This window comes from Symphalangus syndactylus, chromosome 3, assembly GCF_028878055.3.
Source record: "Symphalangus syndactylus isolate Jambi chromosome 3, NHGRI_mSymSyn1-v2.1_pri, whole genome shotgun sequence".
In the NCBI taxonomy this organism is placed as follows: domain Eukaryota; kingdom Metazoa; phylum Chordata; class Mammalia; order Primates; family Hylobatidae; genus Symphalangus; species Symphalangus syndactylus.
Window position 1 is genome coordinate 139,851,040 of NC_072425.2, and position 19,244 is coordinate 139,870,283.

At 46.0% G+C, this 19,244-nt stretch overlaps 1 protein-coding gene and 1 long non-coding RNA gene across 11 annotated transcripts in view; one reads left to right on the top strand and one right to left on the bottom strand.

Moving 5' to 3' along the window:
• Positions 1 to 19,244, top strand: part of UBASH3B (ubiquitin associated and SH3 domain containing B) — a 157,047-nt gene that overhangs the window by 116,819 nt on the left and 20,984 nt on the right. For 8 of the 10 annotated variants that reach the window (XM_055273524.2, XM_063636601.1, XM_055273527.2 and 5 more), the window contains 5 exons: positions 1,389 to 1,442; positions 2,194 to 2,380; positions 4,705 to 4,903; positions 8,256 to 8,425; positions 14,275 to 14,483. In XM_055273524.2, coding sequence (XP_055129499.1) covers positions 1,389 to 1,442; positions 2,194 to 2,380; positions 4,705 to 4,903; positions 8,256 to 8,425; positions 14,275 to 14,483 — 819 coding nt within the window. Of the gene's footprint in view, positions 1 to 1,388; positions 1,447 to 2,193; positions 2,381 to 4,704; positions 4,904 to 6,299; positions 8,171 to 8,255; positions 8,426 to 14,274; positions 14,484 to 19,244 lie in introns of those variants that run through there. The other 2 variants (XM_055273525.2, XM_055273530.2) reach the window with 2 other exon arrangements.
• Positions 4,851 to 19,244, bottom strand: part of LOC129479800 (uncharacterized) — an 83,037-nt gene continuing 68,643 nt past the window's right edge. Inside the window, exon 3 of the long non-coding RNA XR_008656796.2 lies at positions 4,851 to 4,936. This is a non-coding gene — a long non-coding RNA (uncharacterized lncRNA). The remainder of the gene's footprint in view (positions 4,937 to 19,244) is intronic.

Below are 19,244 nucleotides of genomic sequence, written 5' to 3' on the forward strand. Positions count from 1 at the left end.
GATGTACCAGGTGTTTTCCACATCAACGACCACCACGCGCCCCATCCACCCCACCCAGATGTGTCTACACCCTCCGATTTCACTTGAAATGTTCCATCCTTAGTGCAGCCTTCCCCAGCCCCTCAGACCAGGTTAGATCTCCCTGTCCTATGTTCTTGTGTCCCCTATGCTTTCCCTCCATTGCACTTAACACCAATTAATTAAATCATTATCTGTATAATTAATATTTACATGCCTACTAGACAGAAAACTCCTTTAGGGCAGGGATCACATAAGTCTTGTTCATTACTGCATTCCTAGAGCCTAGCACAGTGCTGACAAAATAGTTGAGATTCAGTAGATGTTTGCTGAATAAATGTAAGCATGAATGCATGAATGAATGAAAGGATGGATGAATAGCAAGGCTAGATACAAATCCAGAACTATCTGGCTCTTGGAGACCTGTGTATAATTTCAGAAGAGCTCCACTTGTAAGTTTGTACACAGGGCTTCACTGCTATAACCAGCCTATGGATACTTAGCCACAGTTAGTCATGCTTTGAGTTGTTTCTCCAGAAGCGAGAATGATAGCTGCACTGCTCTGGCCATTCCCTTTAATCCAGTGATACTCATCCTCAAAGATGTCTGTAAAATACTTGGAGATGATGGATCCAGCCTGGTGGTGGTTGGAAGTGGGTAGAGGGAGGCAGTGAATTGATCCAAACCAATTGTCCTTGTGAGCTTTTAGCCCTATGTCTTAATAATAATCAGTACCAGCCTGGGCAACATAATGATATCCTGTCTCTACAAAAATAAAAAATTAGCCAAATATGGTGGCATGCACCTGCAGTCCCAGCTACTTGGGAGGCTTAGGCGGGAGGATTGCTTGAGTGCAGGAGGTCGAGGCTGCAGTGAGCCACGATCATCGTATCACTGCACTCCAGCCCGGGTGACAGAGTAAGACTCTGTCTCAAAAAAAATAAAAAAGGAAACCATCAGCACCACTTCTAATACTTTCTGCCAAAGGGGCTGAAAACAAGAATCTGCTGTCAGGGATCTGGGTCAGTAAGAATGAGTGGGTGAAGAGGAAGGAGGAAAAACCAAGACATGACAACCTTTAGAGAAGCAAAAATAAAACTCTAATGTGGAAACTGCTGAAAATAGACTGCCTGGGCTGTCAGACTGCATGCAAATCTCATGCTAATCACATGGAAATTAATTACAAGTCCTAACTTCCATATGTCTCGATATGACCCTTGGGGGAAATCCTGCTGCAAGTGTCTACTCCCCACCACAGAGGAGCGAGTGGAACACAGGCTTCGATGTCGCCTCCTTCATACTCAGCTCTTGCCACTGCAGTGAGAGGAGGCTAAAAATATTAACAATAGAAATTTGATTTCTTCTTTCAGACAAAAAGCCTTGGCATCCACGGGAGGAAGAAGTGTTCAGGCAGCATGTGACTGGTTGGTATGAGATAAATAAATTGAGAAAATAGCATATAATTAACTCTAGGCACATGTGGATGAGTGGGGAGGTGCAGACTTTCTCTAATGGGCCCTTCCAGAAGAGACAGGAGCCAAAAGACTGTGGCAAGTGCATTTATCAAGTCAATTGCCTCCTCGGCCCTGGCCCCAGGGTGTGTTTCTCCTTGGAGCTGTTTAAAGAAAATTCTAAGTAATTCCCAGATAGAGCCTCTCTCATGAGATCTGTCCCCGCTCCAGTCACTTAAAGATTCATTTTAAGGGTATGGATATTGAGCAAATCAATTTAGAAAAGTACCCTACTTACCTTCCAGGGTATCCCTACCCAGGGTGGATCCCACAAGGTTACCTTTCTGGGAGCTTCCCTTGTCTTTGGAGGGACATGGGTTTAATTATAGGCTGACCTGAGGGACAGGCTGTGTTGGTCCTAGTGGATTGGGAAAGGATTTGGAGTTGATCCAAGAATGCTTCCTGGAGAGCGGTTTTAGGACTTTTTTAGGGAGTTGTAGGATGAGGAGGCAAAATGACAAGAAGGAAGACAGAAGTGGCTGCATCAGAGAGTTGGTTATGAAGTGTGAGTTTCCAGAAGTAGATTTTTAAATCATGAATGAAAACCCTTCCCCGTGCTGTGCCGGGGATTTGGAGCACATGGAGGGTCGATCTGTCTCTCAGTCCTTTTTTCCCCTCCCATTATTCTCAAGCGACACCTCGTTGGCTTACTTCTTTCTTACAGGTTATTCTCCCACGTCGGTGACCCCTTCCTGGATGACCCCCTGCCCCGGGAGTACGTCCTCTACCTCCGTCCCACCGGCCCCTTAGCACAGAAGCTTTCCGACTTCTGGCAGCAGTCGAAGCAGATCTGCGGGAAGAACAAGGCACACAACATCTTCCCACACATCACACTCTGCCAGTTCTTTATGGTGAGCAGCAGCGCCCCCACCCCTGGGAAGCCTGGCTCCCAGGATCCCAGCCAGCCCTTTGGGACCTGGAGCAAAGGGGGGCCTCGCAGGAAGATAGCAGGAATAGTCAAGGGCTCCTACAGCTGGAGGGACCTTCAAGGGATCAGTGAGGTCCACAATGAGCCTCTCACCCCAACGCTTCCTAGTTTTATCTGCTGAGTCCCAGGAGCACCCCAGGATGGGGGCTGCACCAGATTGTAACCCTCTATGAGAGACACATTGGTCTGGCTGCTGGAATAGAATCACTGATCTAGCTTCACACCTGTTTGCTGTCTACCCTCTCCACTCTTATGACAAGCAAAGAGGAGGAACTAAGAGCAGGGAACAAAAAAGGCAGTTTATAGACAGAGAAAGCCATTTCCTGTCCACAGGTTTTTCTTTTTTCCCACTATATATTTCTAGAGAATGCAAAGATATTTACTTGCCATTGTTACCTAGCGTATAATCCTAGCTGTCAGAAAGCTTATGTACTGACCAATTTTTGTTGTTGTTTTTGTTTTTTGTATTTTGTTTTTTTTTGTTTGTTTTTTGTTTTTTTTGAGACAGAGTCTCACTCTGTCACACAGGCTGGAGTGCAGTAGCATGATCTCAGCTCACTGCAACCTCCATCTCTCGAGTTCAAACGATTCTCCTGCCTCAGCCTCCCAAGTGGCTGAGATTACAGGCATGTGCCACCATGCCCGGCTAATTTTTGTATTTTTAGTAGAGATGGAGTTTCACCATGTTGGCCAGGCCGGTCTTGAACTCTTCACCTCAAGTGATCCGCCCACCTCGGCCTCCCAAAGTGCTGGGATTATAGGTGTGAGCCACCACACCCGGCCTCTACTGACCAAATATAATCCCCCTCACTATCACACATGTAAATACATTTTGTCTACTTTAGCTCTCTGTGTTAATAGAGAAGAGTTGATTTATCTCCATATATTCAAGACCAAACAAAGTGGTAGCATTTTAAAACATTTTTATAAAAAATATTTTGCTTTTTTCCCCAGATATATTCTCTCTCTTTTTCTCGCTCTCAGGTAATAATATGTTCCTAACACCTTCTCTTTTACCATTCACTCTGAAAATTAAAGTGACTATCATTTCCTCTTAGTCATCCCAGGATCTTTCTCAAAACCCTTCAGAGTTTGAGAGACATTCATTCTTTTTTCCAATGCTGTCAGGAAGGTAGGAGGATGATGTCACAGCTCTCTGGGACTCATTCTTCCCAACGATCATGAGGGTGGATGTAGAGTCAACTTCTGATCATCTAAGAGGAAAAGAAAAGGTACAGATGATACAAAATAGTAGAAAACACGCAGCTTCTCCTGGGATGCTGCACTCTCTCCTGTCACATTCCTTCATTTTTTTTTTCACAAGCAAGGAGAACTTTGATTTTTTTTTTCTTTTTCTTTTTTTTTTTATTGATATATAGTCTCCCTCTGTCACTCAGGCTGGAGTGCAGTGGCGTGATCTTGGCTCACTGCAACCTCCGCTTCCCGGGTTCAAGTGATTCTCCTGCCTCAGCCTCCCAAGTAGCTGGGATTACAGGCGTCCGCCACCACATCTGGCTAATTTTTGTATTTTTAGTAGAGATGGGGTTTCACTATGTTGGTCAGGCTGGTCTCAAACTCCAGTCCTCAAGTGATCTGCCCGCCTCAGCCTCCCAAAGTGCTGGGATTAACAGGCATGAGCCACTGCGCCCAGCCTGATTTTTTTCTAATTGATAAAAATTATATACATTTATTGTGTATAACATGATGGTTGAATATATGGATGCATTGTGGAGTGCCTGAATCAAGCTAATTGTACATGCATTGCCTCGCATGCTTATCATGTATTTGTGGTGAGAACACTTAAACTCTACCCTCTTAGTAACTTTCAAGCATACAATACATTATGATGAACTATAGTCACTGTGCTATACAATAGGTCTCTTGAACTTATTTCTCCTAAGTGAAGTTTTGTGTCCTTTGACCAATATCTCCCCAATCTCGCTCCCCTTTCTTGCTTTCGGCTCAACCAGTCCTGCAGCATTTTGGCTGGGTTCACGGGGGCCACTTCAGAGCAAGGAAAGGAGGGAAGAGGTCGTGTGTTCCCCACATTAATCCACCAGTTGGGTAATCTGTGTCTGAATAACTGGAAGTCTGCAGTTCCTCTCTCTCCCCACAGACAGGGGTGGTGGTTAAGTAATTGCATTATCAGCCTCCTCCAGTCTCTGGGGAGAGGATGCCAATGTTAAGTAGCAGCAGACTTCCATCTCCCCTTGTCTCTGAGTGAAGACTACCTGTTTTCCCTGCCAGTGCGAGGACAGCAAGGTGGATGCCCTGGGGGAAGCTCTGCAGACCACGGTCAGTCGCTGGAAATGTAAGTTCTCGGCCCCGCTGCCCCTGGAGCTCTATACGTCGTCCAACTTCATCGGCCTCTTCGTAAAGGAAGACAGTGCGGAGGTCCTCAAGAAGTTTGCTGCTGACTTTGCTGCAGAGGCTGCATCCAAAACCGGTGAGCAAACAGCTGCCAGGCCAGCCCTGGGCCCTGTCAATCAAACAGTTGGAAAGGAAGAAGGATAGGAAATAGTGGTAGAGGAGCAGGATGGGGTCAGGAGGTGGAGGACCCTGCAGGAATGGACGTGTGACAAAAAAACAGAGCCTTTTCCTGCAGCACCCTACACCTTTTTGCTCCCTTGTAAAAATGTTCAACTCCTCTTCTGCTAACCTGGAGAGACCGTCTAAGGCTTATTCCCTAACACCCAAGTTGAAGTTTCACAGCTGACTTCCATACTGAACTAGAAATGTATTTCTTTGTAGTACCACCATCTCCTCCTAATTCAGAATTAAAGAAACATCCTTTCTCCCTCCCAAGCTCCCGCCCATGTAGGTGTTTATCTGGGTCTCTTTGTTCACTCCATGACAATCCAGATCTTTTCTCAGTGGGTAGCAGAGGATAGAGAGAAGAGTGGAAGCACTTTGTATTATACACAATAAAATCCACTGAGCCAATACCCTTCAACTTGCTGAAAACCATTAGACAGGACCCCAAGCCCCAAGAGTCTGTCTAAAAATGTAACCCCTTCCAAATGTCTCCTGTTCTTCTCATGGGAGCTCTTAGTTCAGGATACCTGAGATTTCCTGTCAAAGGAATTAGCTTAAAGGGGTACTCAAGGCAGGAGACACGATGGAGGTGAAAAGAGGGAGAAGTTTGCAAAGCTCTGCTGTCTGACTACAGGTGTGGACAAGCTCACCTACCTCAATGACAGCAGGGAAACAGACAACCTGGTGGGGGGAGAGCCTCTTGGCTCGCTCCAGCGTGAAATCACAATTGGCAGGTACTTATTAGTCACCTACTATGAGGATTCCTCCTACATGAGGAGTGCAACAGGGAAGAGAACAAGAAGTGGTTTCTCCCGGCCAGGCCCTGTGTAACATCAGCTCTGAAAGGGGTGGTTCCACCTTCACGGAAGGAAGGAAACTTGCCCTGGGACAGCGTTGATCAGGACAATGGAGGGAAGGCCTGCAGGCGGGCAGGTGGCAGGAGCACAGGCAGGCAGGCATGAGACGGTGTGAGCAGAGGGCAGTGGGGAGGCTGCCCGGACCAGAGTAGACGGTGCAGGATGCACAGTGGAAGCCGAGTGCTGAGTGCAAAGCTGGAGGAGACCTAGAATTCCCCTGCCCCTGATTTTATGGCGTGCCAGAGAGGGAGAAGACCTGAGCAAAGCCGCACAGTTTGCTCCTTAGCCTTTTGGCCTTTGGCCTTTGACCTATCCCTCACCTGCCATTGTTCCCTGCTGCTATTTTCATCACCATCTCAGGCCCTTTGTTCCATATTCCTCTTTACCAGAAAAGCACCACACAGGGCTTGGGACCTATGAGTGTGATCGGGACTCAGCATCACTGCAGGATCACAGCGCTCTCGGAAGGAACACAAGGACCTTAAGACCCCTCTGTACCGGGGGAGGGGGCCTCTTTAGACTCTGCAACCCCCACCCCCACCTCTTCCTCTCCCTCAGCGACGGGACTAGTCTCTGGGTCCTGACTTCAGTGAAGCCTGACATTTCATAGCAGCTTGATATTTCAGAGAAAGAGCATAACTGAGAGGCAAATTATTTCCTGTTCTTATCCCTCAATCTCAAGGAAATGGCTTTCTCTCATCCCACAGTAGTAATTGTCAGAACCACTAAATCCCCACAAGGACCAAAACTAATGTCAAAGCCGCAAAACCCAAATCCTTCACAAATGAGAAAAGCAAGCCTCAGCCAGGGCCGCAGCAGATTCTTGGAGTGCATACTGAGTGAGATGCAGTCGAAGCCCCAGCTTTCCCCTTGGGACACGGGTGGGGCCAGTTCCTCTCGATCCTGCTGTCATGAAGAACTTGGCCGGCTTCGTTTCTCTGCCGTTGTGTGGCCCCCTGGTGGGGATGTGGAGAACTGGATGACCCTGCACAGCTTAGCCGGTCCCGCTCCTTATTACCTAGCATGGAAAGCCGGCCACCATGTCTTTGCCCTGGAACTTGGTATTCTCCAGTTGTTGGCAGGCCCAGATATCATCAGGTAGATTTAGTGTCATCCTCCATTTGAAGTGGTCAAGGGAGATTCATTCGTGTGCATTTATTCATTTAACAAGTACTGAAAACCTGCATGATATGCTGAGTAAGGATACAGTGTAAGCAAGAGACAAAAACCTTGTCTCATGGGGCTTACACCAAAGAAAGGCAATGCAGTATAAAAGAAAAAGTACTTAAAACCGAAATGCTCAATTTCTACTTCTATCTTGGACCACTAATTCTCTGTGTGACTTGACCAAGCCCCTTAAATTCTCAAATTCCCTAATTTTTTCTAGTTGCAACTACTTCATTATTCTAGTTTGTACAGTAGATGCTTCTCCCTCATTGTAAATACAAAAGAGGCCAGGCATGGTGGTTCACACCTGTAGTCCCAGCTACTCAGGAAGCTGAGGTGGGAGCATCACCTGAGCCCAGGAGGTGGAGGCTGCGATGAGCTATGATCATGCCGCTTAACTCTAGCCTGGGCAACAAAGCAAGACCCTGTCTCAAAAAAAAAAAGTACGAGAGAAAAAAAAAGCCATTCCCTCCTGTAGGTAGGGTTGTTTTGTTTTGTCTCTTGGGGTATCTTAGAATAACAGTCTGTATACTTTAAGCCAGTATGTCTCAACTAAGGGTGATTTTGCCTCCTAGGGTACATTTGGCAATGTCTGAGGTCATTTTCAATTGTTACAGCTTGGAGAGGGCTGCTGACGTCTTGTGGGTAGAGGCCAGGGATGCTGTTAAACACCCTATAATGCACAGGACAGCCTCCCCAAAAAATAATTATTCAACCCAAAATGCTGTTGAGAGAAACCCTGCATTAAACTTTGAAAATATCCATCTTTTCCCCGCATTTCTCCGTCAATTTCCCCCAGAAGCTAAGAGACCTGATTCCAAAATGAAGGGAATCTAGCCTTGGGAGTCACGCAGCTACAAAACATGCTTTGTATTTCTACACAAATTATTTCATCACTGTAGGTCATAGTGCCCTCGTCTGAATGATGGTGCTGGTGACCATCAACTGGAATGGTTGTGAGAAGGACTTAACTAAAAGGACTGCCTTCAGCCGACCCGTAGCTCCTAGAGGAAAGCCATATGGTGGCTCTTTATCTCTTGAACAGTGGCTCGATTCGGAATCTCTTGCCGTCCCCTTACCCCCTTATTCTACTGCTGTGAAGGAGAGAAACGTCTTTTGTCTTCTTTGTTATGTGGGAAGCAGAATTTCTCAGGGTACCTTTCTATGCCTTTCCTTAAGTCTTCACCATTGCTATGATCACCACCTTTTAATTACTGACCTTTTCCTTCCTTTTTCCAGAAGTGCATGTGGAACCTCATAAGAAGCAGCTACATGTGACCCTGGCTTACCACTTCCAAGCCAGCCACCTACCCACCCTAGAGAAACTGGCCCAGAACATTGACGTCAAGCTAGGGTGTGACTGGGTGGCTACCATATTTTCTCGGGATATCCGATTTGCTAACCATGAGGTAATGTCTCACTGTGGTTCCAGAAGCTACCAGGTGCAGGGATGCGATCAGAATCAGCAGCTCGCTGCTGCAGGGAGATGGGTACCTACAGGGGAAAAATGGAGCAAGCACCTAACAGAGAGTCCGTTGGCCTAGGATTGTGTCCAGCCTCTGCTTGGCTCACTGGGAGGCTTCCAGCATGCCTCCCTCCTCTCTGGGTCACAAGTGGTTCATCTGGGTAACATCCCCATAGTTCTGTCTCCCCAGCCAATCCTACTCCAGTGAAAAAAATGAAATGGGAGAGAATAAATAAAAAATATTGGAAAATTTTAAATATTATATAAATTTATGGTGTTAATGGAAGATATCATTTTGACCTTAGGTGAGTTGAAAAACACATAAATACCAAACAAAACAAAATAAAAAACAAAAAAACCTTGCAAAGACATAATCAACAGATATTTGCTGTGTATCTGTATCATGCAAAGTACCATGGAGCATACTGGAATTTTTAAATGTGGTCCTGTCCTCAAGGAGCTTTGAGGACAGACACACATGAAAAGAAAACTCAAGCCACCTGTTGTGAGAGTTTGTGCACATCCCAGTGGGAGGCCTGAGTGAGAAAACTGAATTCCATCACAAGAAGAAAGATTGGTACACCCCTAGCATCCTTCCTTTGAGGGAATCAACATTGCCTTCTAGACAAGTATGTGACATCTTGGAAGCATAATATTGCCTTTTTTTTTTTTTTTTTTTAAATGGAGTTTCACTTCTTATTGCCCAGGCTGGAGTGCAATGGCACGATCTTGGCTTACTGCAACCTCCGCCTCCTGGGTTCAGGCGATTCCCCTGCCTCAGCCTCCCAAGTAGCTGGGATTACAGGTGCCCGCCAACACACCGGGCTAATTTTTTGTATTTTTAGTAGCGCCAGGGTTTCACTGTGTTGGCCAGACTGGTCTCGAACTCAGGTGATCTGCCTGCCTCGGTGTCTCAAAGTGCTGGGATTACAGGCATGAGCCACCGCACCTGGCCCATATTGTCTTTTTCTATCCTGAAGGAGAAGCTGAGACACAAAAACATTAGTGTCTTAGTAATTTAGGGCCAGAGATGAAGCAAGAGCCCATGTATTTTGACCAATAAAGAAGGGCAACCTGTCTGCAACAAAACTACGTCGTAGCCAGGCATGGTGGCTGTCACCTATAATCCCAGCACTTTGGGAGGCTGAGGCAGGAGTATTGCTTGAGACCAGGAGTTCCAAACCAGCCTGGGCAGCTAGCGAGACTGTATCTCTACCCACCCACAAAAGACCTCATCGTTTGTTAATAATGTGCCTTCCAACTTAAGTACATTTATTAAGCAATTCTTATATTTGTTTCCCAATTTTTCAAACAGCCAAAGAACTGGTATTTTTGTTAGTTTACATAGCCTTTTAACATCTCTTTTAGACTTCTTTAAAAAACAAAACACGAAAAACAGTTAGAACCCCGGGGCTGGGAGCAGGCAAGCTCATTGTTTTGGAGGTGGTAGAAGAGCCAACCCATGAGTGAGAGGTTCAGGGCCAAGCATGCGGCTGCGAGTGTCAGGGGCATGCAGTTTTGTCTGACTCTGCTGATGGGAACGTGACGTCCTCCTTTTGAGTCATTTGATGCAGCTTTCTGTAAGATGCCTTGAGCAGACTGGGGCTGATCTTATTTAAGAATTCTGACATCTCCTAGAGTCACACAGAACGAGCCCTGAAGATAACAAGGGAGGTATGGCTGGTTGGACTCCTTCTGAGGGCAAAGAAAAAAAAAGTCAAGGGTTGCATGCAGATGGCCTCTGAGAAGTCACCTTTCTAAGAGAAGGAAGGTGGCAGTGGAATTTTACAAGGAATATCCTCTAATCAACACTGCCCTCCAGTTAACTCAAAGGGTAATTGCTTTTCTGCCTGACCCACATTCTGCTCAATTGGCATGGAAGGAAAAAGGCAGCAAGCGCCCACGTGAATTATTTTCTAAAAATAACTTGGCCTCTTTTATCTCTTATTTGTAAAAGCTCATTTATTACCGTTCGTTCCGCTAAAGCTCTCCTCGGCCCCTTTGGACTGGACCTCTCCTGTGAGGTCTTTCGGTCCTACCTGAGCCGTCTGCAAATGGAACCCTCTTCTTGCCTGCCTTCTTCAACGTGCCCCCAGGAGGCAGTTTTGATTGATTGTTCCAGTGAGGGAACAGATGTCCAGAGAAGGAGAGTGGTTTAGGCAAGGACACTCTGGCAAGGCACCGTGATGCTCAGGAAAACTCCAAGGCCTCATCCCTCTGCTGTTTAGATTCTCACTCGATTTGGACACACAAATTCCCATTTGTATTTCACATAGGCTCTTCCATGTTAGTGATTAATTACATTGGGCCATGCCAGTTTAATATACCAACCAACAGAAATCCAGAGGAAGGACCAGGTGACCCAAAAAGCATCAATTTTGTAGTCTAGCACACTTGGCTTCAAATCCTGGCTCCATCACTTTAGCAAGGGTTAAATTCACTTTGACAACTTATATAAATTTCCAGTCCTTAGTTTTCTCATCTGTAAAATGGTGACAATGTTTTGCTAGATGGTTATGAAGACTAAATAAAGAAGATGTATGGAAAGGCTCTAATGTCATACCCAGCACAAGGTGGGTGCAACAGCAACAAAAAATTGCTGCAGCTATTATTGTGAGTGAGAATAAAAAGGGCTCCAAAGACAGTTCAGCTCTTGTATTCACACAGGGCTGTGGCTGCCTTTCATTCAGCAAACTGAGTTCCATCCCATTGTAGTAAGGAGAAAAAACATGCCTGAGGTGGATTCAAGAAGTTTTTTTTGAGACGGAGCCTTGCTCTGTTGCCCAGGCTGGAGTGCAGTGGTGCAATCTCGGCTCACTGCAATCTCCGCCTCCTGGCTTCACGCCATTCTCCTGCCTCAGCCTCCCAAGCGGCTGGGACTACAGGCGCCCACCACCACGCCCGGCTAATTTTTTGTATTTTTAGTAGAGACAGGGTTTCACCGTGTTAGCCAAGATGGTCTCGATCTCCTGACCTCATGATCCGCCTATCTTGGCCTCCCAAAGTGCTGGGATTACAGGCGTGAGCCACAGTGTCCGTTCTGGAGTCAAGAGTTCTTATGAGTACAGGCCAGGCACAGTGGCTCACACCTGTAATCCCAGCACTTTGGGAGGCCGAGGCAGGCAGATTGCCTGAGGTGAGGAGTTCAAAACCAGCCTAGCTAACACAGTGAAACCTCGTCTCTACTAAAAATACAAAAATTAGCCAGGTTTGGCAGTACGCACTTGTAGTCCCAGCTACTCGGGAGGCTGAGACAGGAGAATCTCTTGAATCCGGGAGGCAGAGGCTGCAGTGAGCCAAGATCATGCCACTGCACTCCAGCCTGGGCAACAGAGTGAGACTCCATCTCACAAAAAAAAAAAAAAAAGAGAAGAAAAGAGTTCTTACAAGTAGATGGCAAACATGAAACAAAAGAATAAGTAGAATGTAATATAAATTAGGCATGTGTTCTCATATCTTTCAAACTTAGGCTAAGGTTTTGTATCTGCTTTTGGTGAGTGAGAAAGGGCAGTGGGGACATGGGTCCCAGTTATAATTTTAGATTTGCTACAATGCCTTAATTCTTTTATTGTTCATTCAATAAATCGAAGCTACTTATTGTCCAGCTTCCCTATGCCTAGGACATATTGTCTGTAACCTTTGCTGTGCCTCAGTTTCCCTGGGGATAACCTAGAGATAGAATGAATGCCCACCCCCGCTACATGATAGAACAAATGAGGACTTCTCTGAAATCGCATTGAGTTTCTCAAAGGAAAGGCACTACTGGGCCAAAGGCATTAATAGCCAAGACCATGCCGTGCTTGAACAGTTAAGGAACACAAGTTTAGTCTTGTTTCCCTGTGACTCAGTGCCTTTCTCCACCTTGTCCCAGAAAAAAAAGAATGTTCCTTTTCATGGGACGTCACACATTTAGCTTTGCAGTTTATGAGATTTCGCGTGAATTATTTTTCCCTTTAAGCTGATTTAACAATCCCACAGAAAACCTTCATGGCTTGTTTGGAGAGGTGGTTTGAGTGTGTATGAGGCAGAGGGACAGGAAGAATAAATAAGGAGGCAATCGGAGCAGGGAAGATCTAGAACTGAAAGATGCTGGAGTCAGAATTGGGGAAACAAACAGGTGCCCTACATAAAAGGAAAATGGGAAATGCAGCGGTGCAAATGAGCTCTCTGCACAATCACTCTCATCCTCTGAAAAGAATCACACCTCTACTGGCTCCTTTCTTTAGAGATTTCCAGAAGGAAATTCTCTCTTTATAACATGTTCTGGTGTATCACCTTGAAATCAACGAGCCAATTAGTTCACAGGCCTACCCAGCACAGAGTCCAGGGATCAGGGTCGGCTGGAAGGAAGGATGTGACCTGGGAGATCAGGTGCTCTGGTTCTGTAGAAATAATTATGCCCCTTCAGTGCACAAGGCTCTGTCCTAAGGTGTTTTCTTAGGTTGTCTCATTTAACTTTTATAGGCTTAAGTGTTATTTTACAGATGAGGAAACTGAAGCCTGAAGCCAAAGTCAGAAACATGCAAGTGGAGACCAGAATACTTAGCCTCCACGGCTTTGAGACCCTAGAAAACAGTAAAAGCTGTTAAAGTTTTCTCCATCTTTGTGTCCCCTGTGAAACAAATAAGATAGGAAATATTTTCCTTACTGTTGAGGTCTCCCACCATGAGTAACAAAAAATACTAAAATAAATGTTTTCTACAGTACCTACATGCCTATACCTGTGATGTTAATACATACCAGGAAAGGAAGGCAAAAAGAAATAAAGAAAAAAACAGCCAACTGACATGGCCTGTTTTTGGCCTGGGGGCTGTTTCGGAGCCCAAAGTAAGAACGTTTTCTCCATCTGATGAAAGCTGGCTACATGCTGACATAGACACTGATGTCTAGACGTTTTTCTTTCAGGATCTTTGTTAAAACTATAGGTTTAAAGAAAGCTCCTTTAAGTCAAGAACCATGTCTGGTTTAAAGAGCTAAGTTGGCCGGGCGTGGTGACTCAAACCTGTAATCTCAGCACTTTGGGAGGCCGAGAGAGGGGAATCACCTGAGGTCAGGAGTTCGAGACCAGCCTGGCCAACATGGTGAAACCCTGTCTCTACTAAAAATACAAAAATTAGCCAGGTGTGGTGGCGGCCGCCTGAAATCCTAGCTACCAGGGAGGCTGAGGCAAGAGAATCACTTGAACCCAGGAGGCGGAGGCTGCAATGTGCTGAGATCACGCCATTGCACTCCAGCCTGGGCAACAAGAGTGAAACTCCATCTCAAAATAATAATAATAATAATAGTAATGCATAAAGAGCTAAGTTACACAGAAAGGGGGGTACTTATTCCCTGAGCCTTCCTGGAGGAGACACTCCACCTGGCCCCTCTGTAACCCCCGTATGGAAGACTGGCTTTCCATGAGCTGGGTTTCAAGTGTCTATCATGGTGACTATCAGACGAAGCAAGGGAAGCTTGGTCCAAATCCATTTATATAGCAATTGGCCAGAGAGCCTACAGGATTTCAGGTCAATTTCCAAAAACGATACTTGAATCCTGATGGGAAATCTAGACATGCCTGAAGAAAAGTATGGAACCATTTCTAGCACCAGGCATACACCTGCAATACCCTGAAGAGAGAAGTGCTCTCTGATAGGAATTCACATCTACTCAGGGCCTGCAGACCCCAAGGGCTCCTGGGCACATCCCACTCTGGAGGTGTGCAGTATTAATGCAGAACACACAGTCCTGCCCTCAAGGCACTCAGGAGAATGGTGAGGCGTGGGGCTCACTCACCCTTTCTTCCTTTTTCAGACATTACAGGTCATCTACCCCTATACCCCACAAAATGACGATGAGCTGGAGCTGGTCCCCGGGGACTTCATCTTCATGTCTCCAATGGAGCAGACCAGCACCAGCGAGGGTTGGATCTATGGTACATCCTTAACCACCGGCTGCTCTGGACTCCTGCCTGAGAATTACATTACCAAGGCTGATGAATGCAGCACCTGGATATTTCATGGGTAAGCAGACACGAAGACCTTTATGCCATTTGAAGAATGTTGCTAAGGCAGACTGGATCCTGGATACACAAGGCAGCAGGAAATGGAGTCCATGGGAAGAAGGCCCTGTGGATTCCAGAATTCCAGGAAGGGAGCTGACTTGAGGCATGGGAAAAATGCGAAATGGATTTCTCTGCTTCCCTCTGCCTGCCCCATTTGCCATAGTTGTCTGCTTGAGTTCCTGATCAGAGACTAAACTGAAGTTGCTTGGGGTCCATCTCTTCTGGCTGAAGAGTGGCATCATCCCAGTGCTGCGTCTTCACTGCTTTAGGCTTCTGTCCACCTTGTCCTGGGTCATGACTCAGGGTGGTCTGACTCCCCGAAGCAGCTGGGCAGATTACTACCCTGCCAGCCAGACCAATAGAGAAGGGGGTTTCAAGAGGCAGGAGCCCTAACTGTATCCTTGATTTGCTAAGTGACCCTGAGCGAGTCCCCAGACACAGCCTGTGCATGCCTAGACAACAAAGACCGTGTCTAAGGGAACAGGCAACTGCCAGACTGAAAAAGGGTCCATTTCCCCCCTCCCCTCTGCCAGTCTTCTTTAGGGTAATAATAACTTTCCACCCATCCCTCATTACTATTTTGCCCCCATTCCATACTGGTACCGCATTCAGTGGCCAACTTTGTCCCAATAGATAAAATAGAAACAAAAGGCATCTTCTCTTTCTTAGTTGGAGCAGCTCAAAGCCAGCGCTTCCCTGGCACACCGGGGCATCTAGCCAGGGTCTGCGTGCTGGTTTGTTTTCCTCCCTCTTGTTTTTGTCATGTGGCAACATGGCTGAGAGGCAGAAGCCCTGAGCACCAGCTGCTTGGTGGCTAATATTGTTATTATTGCCATAAAGGAGAAGCAGAGAGAGATGATTTCATCAAGTCTTTTGCCTGGAAGGAGAAAATAAAGGTCCCCTACCCTAGTGAGCCACAAACAGACAAACCACAAATCCAAAGACGGAAAAGAATATTTGCTTCCTCAATAACCCCACCCAGCAATCCCTTCCCCTCTCTCACTCTGCTCCCACCTCAGTGCAGCCCATGAGCCTTCAGAATTGGATGGCACAAAATTAGAGGTCAAAGCTGTCTCATGTTCCCCAAACATTTTGCTTTTTCAGAAATGCTTTGGAAGATCAAAATATATAAGTTAGGTTTCCAAAGTCTCCATTTTAATCCCTATAACAACAAGTAAAGCAAAATATGCATGAATAAACTGAGAACTAAAACATTATTTGCCTGACAAAGCACAGTTCTCAGATCTGTTATTTTTTATTTTACAGTACTTGGAGTTGCTGTTTTATCAGATCTCTTCCTTAAAAGTGGGTGTATGGCCAGGTGCGGTGGCTCACACCTGTAATCCCAGCACTTTGGGAGGCCAGGGTGGGTGGATCACTTGAGGTCAGGAGTTCAAGACCTGCCTAACCAACATGGTGAAACCCCGTCTCTACCAAAAAAAAAAAAAAAAAAAAAAATCAGCTGGGCATGGTGGCACACACCTGTAGTCCCAGCTACTCAGGAGGCTGAGGCAGGAGAATCACTTGAACCTAGGAGGTGGAGGTTGCAGTGAGCTGAGATCACGCCACTGCACTCCAGCCTGGGCAACAGAGCAAGACTGTCTGAAAAAAAAAAAAAAAAAAGTGGAGGTATGTGAGAAGCAGTGCTGATCTCTTAGAGTTCACTCCATCCAAACCCACTCTTCCCTAAATTACAGCTCAGGCCAATGTATAGGTGAACCTGAGTGACTTCAGTCAGGGCGTCCCAGGGGGGTCTTTGTGTCATCTTTTATACGAGAGATTACTAATGATGTCATGTCTGTGAGAACAATGTCTGAAATTAAACTAACAGCTTCCACAGCCAACCCTGCTCAAAGTAGGGAAATAAGTTAGGCATTAGTTTATTGTAATTAAGAATTTGAGACTGGATTCCAATAGTCTTGGATTTAAACGATAACTCTCCCACTTACCAGCTGTGTGGCCTTGGCCAGGTTGCATTACCTCTCTGAGCCTCTGATTGCTCATCTAGAAAATGGAACTAATAGTTGCATTTACCTCATAAGGTTGTTGTGAAGACTGCAGTACAGAGCTTAGCTTTACATGGTTCAGAGTCTGGTGTATAGCGGTGACTATAAAATCGCTATTTGCATAATGATGATTATTCTCTTTTTTCTATCTTGTGTTTGCCAGTCATCACTTAGTGCTCATCAAAGGAAATGTGTCTTCCATAAAAGCAATCCTGTAGAGGAACTGCACTTTCCTATTTAACCCCAGAGGCCAAATGACTCAAGGAGGCAGAGCCCAGCTTCCTTCTAAGACAGATACAGACCTTCTCTCTCTCCTAACCCAAGATAGACATCAGGAGGTAGAGCCCCAGGGGGATGTCAAGCATGGCCTGGCTGGCATGGTGGGAGTTGCCCCGGGGATCCAGGCATGATTGGGGGTCAATGATCCAAGTCATGATTGGGGGTCAATGATCCAAGTCATGATTGGGGGGTCAATGATCCAAGTCATGATTGGGGGTCAATGATTTTGACAACAGTCCCTGCCAAGTGCTTCTCAGTTCTCTCCACACTAACTGGAGATGATGAAGCCCCCTTGTGTTCTCTGAAGCTGGGCGAGCTGCCTGGCCGCTTGGGCTTAGCACAGGCCTGGTGTGTTGCAGGGAGAAGCCAGCTCTCCCGATGCTTGAGATGTTCTGGATGTCAGGCCCGGCTTCCTCCCTCCACTGTTCTGAGCAAGAAGAATCTGACTGTTGTCTTACTGGAACTGGCAGCTCCACGCTGTCTCAGAGTGAGTCAGGTCCTTTGATTATAATGACAGTTAAGAAGGGAAAGAGGCTGGCATTCGTCTTGCCATGGGAGACGAAGGAGGGAGAGAAGGGATCCTATCAGTATCTTCACAGCTGCGATAAAGAAACAAACAGACATGTACAAGCAAAATGTCAGCACGATTCTAGGTAGCCAGACATTTCGCACCCTGAAGCTTTGATGAGTCAGACAATAAAACTGGATTTTCTTTTTTCTTTTTCTTTTTTCTGAGATGGAGTCTCACTCTGTCGTCCAGGCTGGAGTGCAGTGGTACGATGTCAGCTCACTATAACCTCTGCCTCCTGGGTTCCAGTGATCCTCCTGCCTCAGCCTCCCGAGTAGCTGGGACTACAGGTGTGTGCCACCACGCCTAGCAAATTTTTGTATTTTTAATAGAGACGGGGTTTCACCATGTTGGCCAGGCTGATCTCGAACTCCGGACCCCAGGCGATCTGCCTGCCTCGACCTCTCAAAGTGCTAGAATTACAGATGTGAGCCACCGTGCCCAGCCAAACTGGATTTTCTTGAACTGTGTGATGTTTGGGAGGGTCTTAGTTTAAAGTAGAATAGCTGGTCTGTTATACTGTGTGAACGGCACAAGATTTCCTTGGGCTACAGTTACTTAAATTTTCCCATAACAGGTTTCACTTGGAAACATATTCAGATGGACTGATGCTGCTTTGTTGAACTGTAGGTTCCTGGGTCCCACCCCTGACCTACTGAATCACAATCTGTGAGGAGCAGAACCTCAGCATGAGTGTTTTTTTTTTAAAGTCACCTGGTGATTCTGATATGCACAAGGGTTCAAAATCAGTTTTTCAGGGCATGAGGCTTCTGAGACCTTCGTTTATAAGTAGATAGAATGAGTCTATCATTTCTAGTGAAAAAGGAGCCACTTCTGAAAGTGAGGGGGTTTTAAGATAGTTAAAATCGCATAATTTTTTGGAACAAAAATTTACTAACAACCAGTTTGCTGTATTATATTGGTGAATATAAAAAGTTGTTTTCAAAAATAAAATTCTGGGCCAGGTGCGGTGGCTCACGCCTATAATCCCAGCATGACTATGGGAGGCCGAGCGGGCAGATCACCTGACATCGGGAGTTCGAGACCAGCCTGGCCAACATGGTGAAACCCTGTCTCTACTAAAAATACAAAAATTAGCCGGGCGTGGTGACGCACGCCTGTAATCCCAGCTACTCCAGAGGCTGAGGCAGGAAAATTGCTTGAACCTGCGGGGTGGAGGTTGCAATGAGCCCAGATCATGTCATTGCACTTCAGCCTGGGCAACAAGAGCAACACTCTGTCTCTAAAATAAAATAAAATTCTGATAATACAGTGTTAAAAGTGAATAATCCAGAACAAGTGGTAGCCTAGACAGGTTGCCTCATCAACAAGTGCAAGCCAGGAGTATGTGGAGCAAACTGGGATGGATGGCTACCCAAATTGTAAAGAAGCAAGAAATCTGTAAGATTTAAATGTTTCCCCTGTACTCTGCTCAGTGATTCCAAAGATGTTCACTGGATTTGCGTAACAACTATATTTACATTGCAGTGTTTATTAGATAAAGCTTTGTGGAAGTCTTACTATTGACAATAATTTAAGCTTGGCAGGTTTTGACTGTCTTTGTTTCAGCAAGACCTCTTTTAGGCTTCTGTAGCTATAGTGTTACACTCAGAAATGACAGTTCTTGGCTCACAGCTCTAAACATCTGGTGAGAATGGTCTTCTCTGAAATAATTCTATTTGTAATCATCTTGTTGGAGGCGTGACTGAGGGGGAGATAGGGTGTGGAGACTGAAGAGGGTAGAATAGGGCACTTTGGCACAAAGTTTCTTTGACTGTTAGGAGCCACTGGCTAAGAGGTGGAGATGGTGAAAATACTCCCCATCACTCCTCACTTCAGCTGGAAATTACCACGGGAAATATTAAAG